At 42.9% G+C, this 13483-nt stretch overlaps 2 protein-coding genes across 2 annotated transcripts; both read left to right on the top strand.

Moving 5' to 3' along the window:
* Positions 1-1148: 1148 nt before the first annotated feature.
* On the top strand, positions 1149-6294 carry LOC123120435 (uncharacterized). The gene is made up of 6 exons (XM_044540430.1): positions 1149-1550; positions 2024-2230; positions 2684-2864; positions 3530-3690; positions 3982-4212; positions 5930-6294. The coding sequence occupies exons 1-6, from the start codon at positions 1281-1283 to the stop codon at positions 6044-6046; spliced, it is 1167 nt and encodes a 388-aa protein (XP_044396365.1). The 5' UTR covers positions 1149-1280; the 3' UTR covers positions 6047-6294.
* A 181-nt stretch (positions 6295-6475) lies between these two features.
* LOC123120434 (uncharacterized) lies at positions 6476-10759 on the top strand. Its single transcript, XM_044540429.1, has 4 exons — positions 6476-6896; positions 6996-7277; positions 7838-9523; positions 9615-10759. The coding sequence occupies exons 1-4, from the start codon at positions 6884-6886 to the stop codon at positions 10463-10465; spliced, it is 2832 nt and encodes a 943-aa protein (XP_044396364.1). The 5' UTR covers positions 6476-6883; the 3' UTR covers positions 10466-10759.
* The last annotated feature ends 2724 nt before the right edge of the window (positions 10760-13483 follow it).

The raw sequence follows: 13483 nt of genomic DNA, 5'->3' as shown, positions 1-13483 counted from the left end.
GCTCACAAGTAGCAGGGGTACTTAATGAGCGCCCCCTCCCGCGCGCGGAAGGCGTGTAGGAGTGTTGGGGCGAGCACGTTGGTGGTCAGCATGCATTTTCCTGGGATGACTTAACTTTTTTCCATTTATTCCTTAATCTAGTTTTTTCTTCTCATTTCGTTTGATTTTTTCTAGCTTTTCTTTTTTTTTTCTTTTGTTGTTTTGGGTTTCCTTTTTTTCTTTTTCTGGTATTTTTTTCCTGAAATTATTGTTCTATATGTCAAATGGAATACAACACATGCACAAGAAGTAAAAGTAGGGCATGAGCGTAAGCTATCCCTAAAACAATTAACAACAGATTATTGTGAACTACAAGTTTATTGTTGATTTGTTGTTGGAAGCAAAGTGGACTACCATTGGAAGTACAAGTGCACTACATGATGAGTTCAACTGGACTACGCAGGAGGCACACAAGAAGTACATGTTGTAATAGGAAGTACATATTTCACCGTGGGAGGGGTGTAGATCGCCGGGAAGTACATGTTGTACTGTATGTGAAGCACAAGTTACATTTCATGAGAGTACACTATCCCCGGGATGGAGTGTAAATGTGTTATCACATAAACTACTAGTGTGTTACTTGCGAAGTTCAAATTTGTTATTTTTATGGAGTACAAAGTTATGTATAGAAAAAAAATCTTCAAAACCTATTAACATAGGAATCAGCCTTGAACATTTCGATGCGAGAAACATGTTGGTGAGAACAATTCATAGTTTGGGAGCAACCTTCCATCATTAGAACGAATCCATCAAAATTCTCGGATGTGTTGCGTCACTAGTCAGTAAAAGAGTTGTTTAATAATCTTAAGATGTTGGATTGGCTCGGTATCTTGAAAATGCTCAGTGTGTGTATATTTATAGGGATGAGTGTATGTGAGCGTCTATGATTGTACTGTGTTAAAAATTAGTAATCTCACCCTAACTTCGTGTTTTTTAAACTAGGGTACCCTAACGGGTGATTTCGGGTTTACATACACAGAAAATGAAAAAACTGTCTCAAGCCTTGGTCAAAGAAAGAAAAAAAACTGTCTCAAGCCCAAGATGGAGGTGGGCCTGAATTGTTGTTCCTCGTCGCTACGAACCACGCCATTCTCCTCCGCTGACCCTTCGTTCCACTCAGACTAGAAACTCGATCGAGGGAAAAAAAAAACGAGCAGGATCTCTCGGAGAAGAAGAGGAAGAAGCGCAAATCTCCAAACCCTAGAGGAATCCGGACCAGCTTCTACCTATGATCCCGGGCCATGGACCCGGGGCCCTCGTCTGCCAGCGCTGACCCGTCCCCGCCAGAGGAGGAGGAGGAAGAGGAGGAGGAGGAGGAGCGCGACAGCAGCACCGGCAGCACGTGGGTGTTCGTGCCGGGGAGCGAGGTACTGGGTGCCGACGCCCCCAAGGTCGTCGGCTGGGAGGAGCTTCAGCAGGAGCTCGCGCGCCTCTGGAGCCTGTCCGCCGCGCTCGCCGCCGCCAGGGACCGCAAGGCCGGCCTCGCCGCGCGCCTCGAGTCCGCGCTCGAGGTAATTGATTAGTTAATTATTGCTCGATCTGCCTAGGGTTACTCCTTGCTTCATCGTTAGTGAAATGATGAGACCCTGTTCCGCAATTCCCACGCCGGATCTTCGGCGTGCTTTGCTTTGCTCCCGAATTAGGTCTACTTCCATCAGAGACGGCGAGTCTTTACACATTCTTCAGTTTGCAAGCAACATTTCGTTCCTCTGATCGCACCTGTTTTTAGTATTTTTTGTACTTACCTAGTGACTAGTGTGTCCTCGGTCTGGTGATCAGATTTTGTTCGCAGATACTAGATGCCCTATAAACATTTTAACCAAAAGGGGCCTTTCGTTGCTTTTGACTTGTGAAAGTTCGTCGTGCTACTATTACTGTATTTTTCAATGCATCTCTTTGGTTTTATGAAATTAGGTTTGTTGCAAATTACAACACGAGTTATTCTGGATGTTTGATTTGTACTTCGAAATATGTTGACGGGCAGGCAAGAAAGGCAGTTCTTCAGCAGGATAATGAGTTGGCTGAGATGAGGCAGAGATTGCAATCTCATGCTGATTTTATGGGGGAATTGAGGATGCAAACGAAGGAAGTGTCTGCGAATGTTGATGATTGGAGGGAGCAACTTTGTGTCAAGATCAGAACGCTGACAGTAGCAGACAAAACTGTTGGCGCAGCACAAAGTAAATTACAGGTATTCAGTTGTATGTGCGCGATCAAGAAGTGGTTGCACTGTTTTCTTTTAACCCCCTGTTAAGAAGCCATTAAAGTCTTGTGCATGGAGTTTTCTACAGAAAAGCATTTTCTGCTGCTTGTTTTTTGTGGGGTGAATAGAAGTTTCATGGCCATTTAACGGCGCTCTTCTTGTAAATTCCGATAATAAATCTATCAGTATTGAATTCAAAGGCTACATAAAGACGCAGACACGCAGTGCATTGTGGCCTGTATGTTCGTAGACCAAATTTTGACGTCGAGTATTTCTTTACTTGAACATATACTTCTCTTAATTTGGTATCTGGTGTAAATAGATTTTCATGATGGGGATTCTAGAAAGAACGTTTTCTAAGCTTCAAAACTGGATATGATGTTACTCTTCTATTCCACAAATCTCACTCGAACATCTTTGTATGGGTGATGGTGGTTATAGGAACCTTGTAAATTGCTGTCTGGGGAACATGGCCATGGTCGTCTTAAAGGTCTGGAACGAATGTTACGGATGAGACAACAATACATGATAGGACAAGTTGCTCAGATATACCCTGTGAGGCCCTTGAATGAGCAATCTCCAATTGTAAAGCCTGGATTAAACTCTAGTATCACTAGAACAGGTATGTCACTCACCCTGTTGCGACCTTCATGAGTCACCAATTCTCCATACCAGCTCTCTGTGGAATACTAAATTTCCATGCATATGTTTTCACTAGTCACAAGCATATTACTGGTGTACCAGAACCATACAGCGTGCATATTTGTCTTGCTGCAGTTCTTGCTACTGATGCTTGCATGAACTTATTTGTGGGTGGATTAATAAGTTTATTCATTTATGCAATAAATATTCAACGCTGATGCTTAGTAGCCAAACTTATTTGCATAGTGGTTGTACACGTATCTTCCCAGACATTTAGCTTCTTACTCCTTTTGCATTATTCTGCAATTCTAGATTTGGAATTGTCTCATACAGTATAGCATCGATGCACTTTAAGGACTTACGATTATTTCTCCTATTCAATAGTTATGTTCATGCACTGCAGCATGACTGCTGTCATCATGTAACATTTTCATTTAAGTAGCTATTCTTATGAAATTGGCATTTCATAGCTATTATGATGAAATCGGCATTTCATAGCTATTATGATGAAATCGACAATTTTTATTAAAGAATGAGATACACTGGTTTCATTTCCCTCTTAAGAAAATAGAATGAATCACGAGTTCTGGGACTGTAATTTTAAAGTTTGTTGTCACAGTTGTTAAGTCTACCGAAAAATTTCAGGAGTTAGTGAAGCAGTGTCGCCCAATGGTTACCAAAACGGACAGGCACCTTTGGCCATTTTGGGTCTACAGTTATCAAAGCTTTCTATAAAAAAGACCAGCTACTTCAGTGACAAGACAGAGATTCAAAAGTCTGCTACTCTTCTTGGATATGTTGCACATGTATGTATTTAAATCTTGATAAATAATTTATGAGTAGAATTTGACTTCATTCATTCTAGTTTGCTTCTAATCCTTTCTACAGGAGTTTGAAAATTTATACTGTATGAGTTAATATTCTGTTGTAGAATGACGAGATATTTATATCAGATCGACATATAACTAAGTGTTGTTCGTCAATTTGTGTTTCGCGGTGATATTAATGACACGAAGTTTTCATTCATAGACTCTAAGTATGCCAGCCTTTCTCTGTTTGTACTGCTGAATCTATATTTATTTGTTTTTGACTCATAGGCGGTCTCCCTTATTGCATCATATCTCGATGTTCCTCTTCGATATCCACTACGGTTGGGAGGTTCACATTCGTATATTGTTGATCATGCACCTTCAGTTGACCCATCTATAGCCCCAGGAGTAAGTTCTTCTACCCCTTCGAGCACGAGCATGAGGACAATGGAATTTCCTCTGTTTTTTGAAGGCCAAGAAACAACAAGATCGGCATATGCTGTATTCTTGTTAAACAAGGTTGGTTAAGCTTTTACATTTATGTAATGCAAAGTAGGCGTCATTAGTTTAGAGCTGTTGATTTTACAAACGAAATATGATTTAAGAGAATGACCTGCCTACATCTTTCTGCTAAGCTCTTAGCATCAAATAGGTGCTTTAGAATGTTAATATAAGCAGACCATAGTCATGTTTTTGTACTTGAGTGGGAGAGTGGGTAGATAGATATGGAACAACAAGCAGAAGTTTGAGACTCCTCCCCCCCCTCTGTCGCTCCTGCAGGCGGCAAGGGAGGAACCCTAGCCGCCGCCGACTCGCAGCCCCCCTTCTCCTCCTCCCTTCTCGCCGCCGCCAGTTCGCGCCGGCGGGCAAAGCCCGGCCGGCTTCAGCGGCGGCGGGGCGCTATCTCCCTCTTGCGTGGTGGGGTCGCCGCGGGTCGATCCAATTGGGCCGGGGCGCGGCGTGGTGTGGGGCGGCGACTGGCGGCGGTGCTGGGCGTCACATGGTGGTGCGGAGGGCTGCACGGGGGCGGTGGTGCCCGCTGGTGTTGGCGACGGTGGCTTTGCTCTCTTCGCTGGAGGCGGTGGTGCGCGCTGGTGTTGGCGACGGTGGCTTTGCTCTGTTCGCTGGATCCAGATGGCGTGGGAGGTGGTTGCTCCTCCGTTGGGTTGCGGCGTGGCGTCCTGGTCAGATCAGGCCGGACCTGACTCCGGGCTGCTTTGGGGCGCGGATTGCGCGGTGGCTGTGCTCGTAGTGGTGGCGGCTCCTGGGTCGGGATCTGGCGCGGGCAGGTGGCGCGGGGGTGGGCTGCGACCTCGGCGGCGCGCCGCAGCCGCTGCAGGGCGGCTCGGGGTCCTGGCATGGATGTGGGCTGCCACGGCGTGGTGGTGGCTCATGGCGGTGGTCTGGCTCGTTTCACAGCGGTGGCCCATTGGTGAGCGGCCTGTATCGGCCTTCGATCCCTCTCCTCGTCGTCTTGGCGCTACCTTCGTCGAAGGGCTGGTCCTCTCCCAGCTGCGGTCCATCGCTCGTCTCGCGACCGACAGCAGGACCGAACTCGTCTCATGGTGGTGGCGGCGCTCCGGTGTTGTTCCCTTCCTGAAGGCGCCGCGCGCCGCCTTGGAGCCCACAGTTCGTCGTATGCGGCTGCATCTCTTTGCGATGGCGTGTTAGCGACTGAGGATTCCGGTTGCGCTTGTAGTGCTTGGGGTGGTATTGCTGCGCTCAGCGCCTTTGTATCCTGCCTTGGGTGGGTGTGTGTTGTGTTGGCGTGCGTTTGTACCGAGTTGTTGATCGTTGCTTTATATATAAAGCAGGGCAAAAGCCTTTTTCGGTATAGATAGATATGGATCAGGGTATGACAAAAAGGTCAACTTTAAATGAGTTTGACAGAGCTTTGTGGAAGTAGCAAAAGTGGCATCTCATGAAAATATTTGCCATTTTCAACTACTTGTGAGTTGGGAAGCTGTGTAGAAAATCATAAACATGGACCTTAGTGATGCATGGAAATTTAATGGCAACCAATGAGTAACAGTGAACCCTCCTCTGGGTTTCTGGAATATAAACTGTAGTTCAATCGTATAATTGGTACACATTTTTTCCAGATTTTTATTTGAGTAATTATATGTCCCTGAAATAGTTGGTTATCAAAAAGAACTTGCTGTGTAGTGTTTACTTCCACCCCTTTATGCATTAATTCTGCTTAGACGTTTAACCTTCCCGTTATGTTTCCTGACAGGATGTCGAACAACTTCTGAACCACATTGGCGCTGAAAGTCTTGGCCCAAGACATGTACTAGCTAACCTGAAGCAGCTAACAACCATTGTCCAGTCACAACAATACATTTCTGATTGATTTAACCCAAAGGAACACAGTTTTGAATTTCTGAGGGATGATATTACTTGCTTATGGCTGAGTCCTAGTGTAACCTGGTGCTGTTTTTACCGAGCGCCTTTCCTTTCCCAGGACAGAAATGAGCTCAGGTCTCCCTTTGCTGACATGTTGATGTAAACGCGTAAATCGCTTTCTCCGTGTAAAACGTTGTCACTTGGATGTGTACATGAAATAGATGGATGATGATAAATGAGTTGTAGTGCAGAAAATCTCACCGCTTGTTGTTACCAGGGCTGTGGTTGCTTGTTTTCCAAATGTTATTGACATGCATCCATTTGGTGATAGTGCACCGAGGTCAGAGCTGTTAAGACAAAAGACTTGATCTCTTCCGAGCCTTGAAGAATTTTCCTGGGACTTTGCTGAGTGATTGATGTTGTGTAGCCTTGCTGCTCTTCTGTACCGAATGCGTTCCTGTGCATGCATGATGAACATATTTTTTTTCTTTGATTGATGCAGATGAACAATTCCTGGGATTCAAAAAATATATACACAAGACTCTTTGGCAGGATTGAGAATTACACAAGGCAACAGTGAAACGAGGAGCCGAGTCGTTTACTTTCATTATCTCTTAATAACTTTACCCTTTTTTTTTCAATATCATTTATGCCATTGTAGTTTGTGGATCTAGCAAAGCAATGATACCCATCCAGCACGCCACGCCCTCGCCCCACAGGAAAAGGTCGAGCACATGCCGCCATTTCAGAAGCTCACAGTTCCATCATTGTACTACCAAGCATAAAGAGAAGGGGAAATAAAAACAAAAGACAAAGTAAGCCGAGATCTCCTAGCATTTGCTTCATGATGGACAAAGGTAGGAGATCGACCTCTGTACTACTACTAGTACATTTGGACATGTCATGTAGTGTTATGATGCCACCTGAGTAACTTTCTCCTCACGCATGATCTCCAGGACAGGGAGAGAAGAGATGCCTCAGGGCTGCCTTTTGGTGCCGACCAAAGCATTTTTTGTCTGCCAAGGGTGGTGCTGCTGCAAGTGCAAAGCAAGGGATCCAGACACAGGAAAAAGGAGCCTCCCTAGTGCACCCGCACTGCAGCTTCCTTGCTTTGCTCTCGCTTCTTTACTTGTTCGATCCAGTTCCATGTGGTTGCCATTTCTCCACTGCATGCATCTGCGCCTGTGACGCTAGGAGATTTTGGTTCTTGCTGTTCGCCGTCGTCGACGTCGACGCAGGTGAGAGCCCATCCTTCACCCAGTGACGCTTCTTGTGCTGTGCATGCTGCTGGTTTCGTTGAGTGCCGTTGCTGGTTTGCTATTGTTCGGTGAAAGCACTATGCCTATGCTGTGATGAATCTTTGTTTCCTTCTGTGTAATTCTGCCGGTCTGTTCCGCAAACTGGAGTTTCTTCCACTCCTGTCTTAGGTCGGCGCTTGTAGACATTTACAAGCCAAGAATGACTCAGAAATCTTGTTGCCCAGTTCATCTTGTAGGACTGTGCTCTTTCTTATCAGTGTAGAAGTGCATGCTCTAGTCAATGCAACCAAAAGACCGATCTGATGGAAGAGACTAGACAATACGTTTAACGTTTATACGTCAACAATCAGTGTTCATTGTTAGTGTACTAGTATACGGAGTGTTCTTCAACAATAGGCATCACCGCATTAGAAACAGATAGATAACAAACATTTTCACAGGATCATGAGCTCAATTCAGCTGCGCATGCTTTATAATCACTAGTATCCGAATTATACCGAGGCTAATGATCTGCATCTTGCTTCCTTTTATCATGCCAGGAATGTGCTTAATGGAAAAATTTAAGCAGATGACTAAGGATCTCGGCACAGGCGATCTCGTTCTGCACGCCAAGAGAATATTGCATTCCTCTTTCGCAGTCGCATATCAGTCTTCTTGTGATTATCCTATGGTACTCGGTGCTGGGATCTTGTTGCTGCTACTACATAGGATTTGCCCTCCTTTACTTGCTTTCCTGGTGTCTTCCTCTCCCCTCCTGCTGTTAACCGGACTTCTTCTCGGAGCCCTTTTGAGTTATGGTGAACCAAATACCCCCTCAGTGACTGGAGAAGGAGCCTCTGATAATCAACAAACTTTGTCCCCGGAGTTGAAAAATTCCATTGATGACTGCTCAACCAAGGAGGTTGAGAGTGTTACTATCGAGACTCGCTTGGAGAAGAGAACTGGCAGTACAGGAGCATATGTCGAGGAGAGAGCCCCGGCCAATAACACGCATGACAATTACTGTGAAGAAACAAATGTCACATTTGTGGCAGCTGATACTGTGCTTAGCACGGAGTCTTCTAAATATGCCCAGACCAATGTCACTGTGGGAAGAGAATGGTATGGTGAACAAATTAGTGAGAAGGCTGGTCTGCGAGAATTTGAGAGCAGCAATAATGAAAGAGGTGACTATGAAGTACACAATCATTATCAGTTTGGTGAACCCACGAGTCCCTGCTGGCAGTCTGCTGACAGGCAGGATCCTTGTTATGGTTCTGAATCTGATCTTACTGATGACAGTTCTTCTCCTGATGCATCCATGACCGACATAATCCCAATGCTTGAAGAGTTGCACCCACTGATAGACTTGGGCACTGGTCACCCCACCTTGGCCTCCAGGTCCAGGGACAACTTGAATTCTTCATCAGATGACGATGAGAGTGACCTCGAGGAGGATGACGACAACAGTATCTCGGATGATGAAGCTGAAGGAGAGGAAGAGGAGAAAGATGACGGAAATGATCAGGAGGATGTCATAGGAAAGAATGGTAGGGCTGATGGTCTGATGGAGCTGCAGAGAGCAAAGAATGTCCTGAAGTTTGAACTCGACCAGAAGCTGATGGACTTGCAAACCACTGATGCAACACAGAAATTGAAGGAGGCATCCCGTTTCTTTGTCCAGGTTCCTTCCATTTCCACACCAAGAGGGGAACCATATGATCCTTCAAATGCCTCAGGGGAAGGGGAAATGATAGAGTTGCCCCAGATACCTGATTCAGCACCATCTGTCCTCCTGCAGAGGGGAAGCCTATTTGATCTTCCTTCTGACCATATTGGGGACCATAACAGTCAATTGCAAGAAACTTGGACTCCTCGCTCGTACTCTCCAGCAACACAGCTTAGAAAGCATGGAAACTTCCATGGACGGCACTCCGCTAATCCGTGTCGCAGTGGCCTCAAATCGGAGAAAGGTGAAATCAGTGGAGAAGATGCCCTTGGTAGTCACTCGGACAGTGATGCTGCTAAGCAAGGGAATGATGGGAGGTTATCTTGTTCACAGGAAGCACATTTAGGTGAAGAGATCAAAATACTAAGCCCAGTAATTTCAGATGCTGGTGTGTTGAAAGGAGATTATGGGATGCATGAAGGCAATAACAATGTTGATTCCAGTGATGATATAAATTCATTTCCTACCATGGAAAATGAATCCAGCACTTCAGAAGCGGAGGTTTCAGTTCATCCAGGTAAATTTGTTGTGGCTTTCAGACGAATAAATATAATGTACTTTTTCCTATTGGAAATCTTTGCTCAACTAAGGTTGATAATATCTTGCAGGCGGTGAGCAATCAGTGCTATGCTGTCTATCCAAAGTAAATAATTCCGAGCAACATGTCGTCGAAGCGAATTCCATAGATGAAGTTAACTCGTTATTCAGGAGCCGCATGGAGGAAGTGCTAGTGCAGTCCGTTTCAGAGCCCGTTATGGGGCAACCTTTGACAGTTACACTTGAAGATGACTCGAGTGACCCGGCGTTATGTCCAAACCCCGGGATGCATGCCATTGAAGCGAGTTCAGTTGAAGAACTAAATTCACAATTTGTACAAATCAATCACGAAGCACTGACATGTGACGCTTGGGATGTTGTGCCGGTTCAAGAAAAGTCAAGTGAGGAAGCATTTCCTGCTGCAGATGAGCATACTTCAGAAGTCCCAGTTGGAAATGGGTCCAGAGAGCTGTCAACTGCAGAAAAAACCCAGCAGCTTGCAGGTACTTCTAGGCTCCATGTTATTGAGGTGACCTCAGCTGAAGAGATGAAAAGGCTATTCAATACACTCGAAGTTGTGCAGGATCAGATGCATCATAGCTCAGAGTACAAGCTTGCTCAAGGTACAGGAGGGAGTGCTTCTGGCACGCTAGGTCTTGAAACAGAGCCCGTCGAAGATGCCGGCTCTGCTTTCGAGCAGTTAATCTCTGGTCATGACAAGGGGAAGATGTCTCAAGATGTTGAGGTGGAGCTGAAGCCAGTCGAGCTCAACTCTGAACTGGAGGTTACCGAGGCCCAAACTCTGGATGATGATTCTAGTTATGACACATTTGGCAGTGGTTCTAAAGTAACTGAGCTCAAAGATTCAGCTGGAACTCCTAAATCTGTTGCTGTTGAAGGGCGGCATGAGGAAGATGTTTGAAGTTGCAAGTTGCAACACATGATCCAGGCATTGGGCTACTCCCGGGGCTCTGGAAAGTGTCAAATAGCTTTGATGTAAGAAACTGAAGCTAAGTTCCATTAAGCAAGGGCTCAAAAACACTACACTCCTTTTTTTTTGTGCAGAATACTGGATTTGAATTATGAATGGCTATGTTCTCAAATGTTCCCCTTTCTTTAATTTTTAGACAGATAAGCTAATAGTAGGGTTGTAACGAACTATATTCTTCTGTACTTCAAAGAAAAATTTGGCAGGAGCTCTGCTGATTAGCCCTGACATTATCAGCTTCAAAGCCTACTAAAAGGAGGTATTTACTCGAGTAATCCAAATGCAATTCAGATGCAAAATGCTTAACGTGCTACTACTACTACTACCTCCGTCCTGGTTGTTAGTCCCTTCTTGCATTTTGGGTCAAATTTTGACCTTTAATTTAACTGAAAATCTCTTTCGAATATGCATCCAGCAATATAAGTTTTGTGACATACAACTTATATTTTGTTAGTCAAATCTACGACCAAAATATGACACAAAATACGAAGGGGGTCAATAACCCAGACGGAGGTAGTACATCTGATCGAAAATGTAAGTATTAGAATTTGTAGCGGCGAAACATTACTGCTATTTTGTGACATTCAATCGATTCTCATTTTCCCTTTTTGCACAAAAAATTCTCCTTTTCCAATGTCTATCAATGTGATTGTATATAATAATCATGCCTAAAAACATGGAACCTCATATGAATATATGTTTGGGATTTATTTGTTATAAAGATCTTCGATTGCTTATGAAGTTTAATAAAGAAAATTTACCCTTGTTGCGAAGTAAGACAATAAAACAGCTCCCTCCCATTTATTTTCCCCATTCTAAAACATAATGCTCTAGGCATGCAACATGCATGGTCTCAAAAGATGCAGCTTTGACCATTACTGTTTTGCATATGAATACATTGTAACAAATTACAAAAACAACTTGAACCAAATTAGTGAAGTTAGTTCCTTTTGGCATGTCTCAATAATTTGCGCGAGCAATAACTTAATTTCTTATTATTCAAGTTCTTACATGAGAATGTTGATGCGTGTATTTTAAGACTCCAATTTTGACAGGAGTATTACAATTTATATCTATAAGCCTATTATTCATAATTTAGATGAATTCAAACATTTGATCATTTTTCCTGTCATTTATTTTTTATCTGTTTTACCCTGCTTGCAACCTTCCTCTCTAGAACCTGAGCAGACTTCCTTCTAACTCCCTCACAGCCCTACCTGCTTATTAGTGCTCCATTCACTACAAAAATCTCAATCTCACATCTGAGGCATTTAATAAAATGAAAAAAAGGTGAAGTGCCATTACAGTTCAAAAAATAAAGATGCTTCGAATTCTTTTACACATGTAAAGTAAGTCACAAAGGATTTTTAATAAAATACTTCAATATGGGTAAGACACGTAAGGCTATGCTAAAGTAGATAAAGGCAAAAAATATTGTTTACAATGAGATTTGGCAACTATATATGAGAAATTGTAGAACATGTAACTTAAACTATTTCATCTTATAGGACATGACAACAATAAAACCTACGCCCTCCGTCTTATATTTTGGGACGGGGGGAGTACAAATTAAGACCATAAATGAGCTAACAAAGTAACAATTGACTAACTCTGATGGCCAGAACAGATGTATGCCATGGTGATCAAGTCATCCGAGGTTGGAAGGGTTTATTGAATGAATGTTGTATGTCTATGTCGAATTGACATCATTGCTCCATTTCATAAAATAATTATCGAAGTGCAGAAGATTAACAAAGCTTATATACATCAATAATAATGCATGGTATAGAATAGTGTAGTTCACATTATTGTAGAAACTTATGAGCCATAAAAAAACGAATGTCTAGAACTAGGAAAACATGACTCGTAACTAAATACTTGATGATTTAAACATGTTAGCGTTGGTCCAGCAGATGGCATGCATCAACCTATTAAGATAAATGATTTCTCTAACCTATTTGCTTGACGCCATACTATAATATATATTGCCTCCATTTCAGAATATATGCCACACATGTATACCTAGGAGGTACATAATTGAAGTAATATTGTACCAAATTGGGACATATTTGACACAACAGTAGTGTTTCTATCTAAATGTAGCAAATATTGTCTAGTTACAACAAATGTTAGTCAAAAATATATACTCCCTCCGTCCCATAATATAAGAACGTTTTTAACACTACACTACTGTTAAAAACGCTCTTATATTATAGGACAGAGGGAGTATCTTTTATGTCCAATGTAGGTGCATGCAATAGGTACTGTGAAACAGAGGAAGCATCACACATGAAAGGACAGACGGAAATAAAAAAATGCAAATGTTGAAGTGCTGTATTTTGTTATCTTGGCTATTTGTGGGTCTCATGCTCTTGTTGGTATAACCAAATCACACGAGCAAATTCTCAAAACCCAAGCATCATGGAAAACATACCAGTTGTCTAAACATGTATGTACCTTTTTTGTGTGTGGGTAAACATGTATGTACCTTATATTCTGACATGGGATGATGTGGATATTCTATAGCCACCTAAACAGTTGTACAATCCATAATATCTGTCACTCAGATGAAGACATTGCAGGTCAAAAGCGAACCAAAGAATTGACACTGTATAGGCTTGTAAAAACATTAGACATATATAACTAATAAATAATTGAAAGATTAGTATTTTAGCCACATTCCAGGCTTTACATAGAACAACACTTGTGCGAAATAAAAGAATACTACAACCCCTTCTAAAAAAGGGCAACAAGAAAAACAAATCATTCATATAAGAGCATCTAGCTTAGCATCAACGGTAACTCATATATATCTCTTCAATTTTGTTTTGTACTAATATAAATTGATAAAATGTGGCTTATGAATAACGTTAGATCCATATCATGCTTTTAGTGTATAGTAATAAATAGATTTCCGAGACAATATGAGATTGTACAAACAACCAGAGATAG

This window comes from Triticum aestivum, chromosome 5D (assembly GCF_018294505.1).
Source record: "Triticum aestivum cultivar Chinese Spring chromosome 5D, IWGSC CS RefSeq v2.1, whole genome shotgun sequence".
NCBI classification, from domain to species: Eukaryota; Viridiplantae; Streptophyta; class Magnoliopsida; order Poales; family Poaceae; genus Triticum; species Triticum aestivum.
This window is presented reverse-complemented; position numbering and strand designations above follow the sequence as displayed.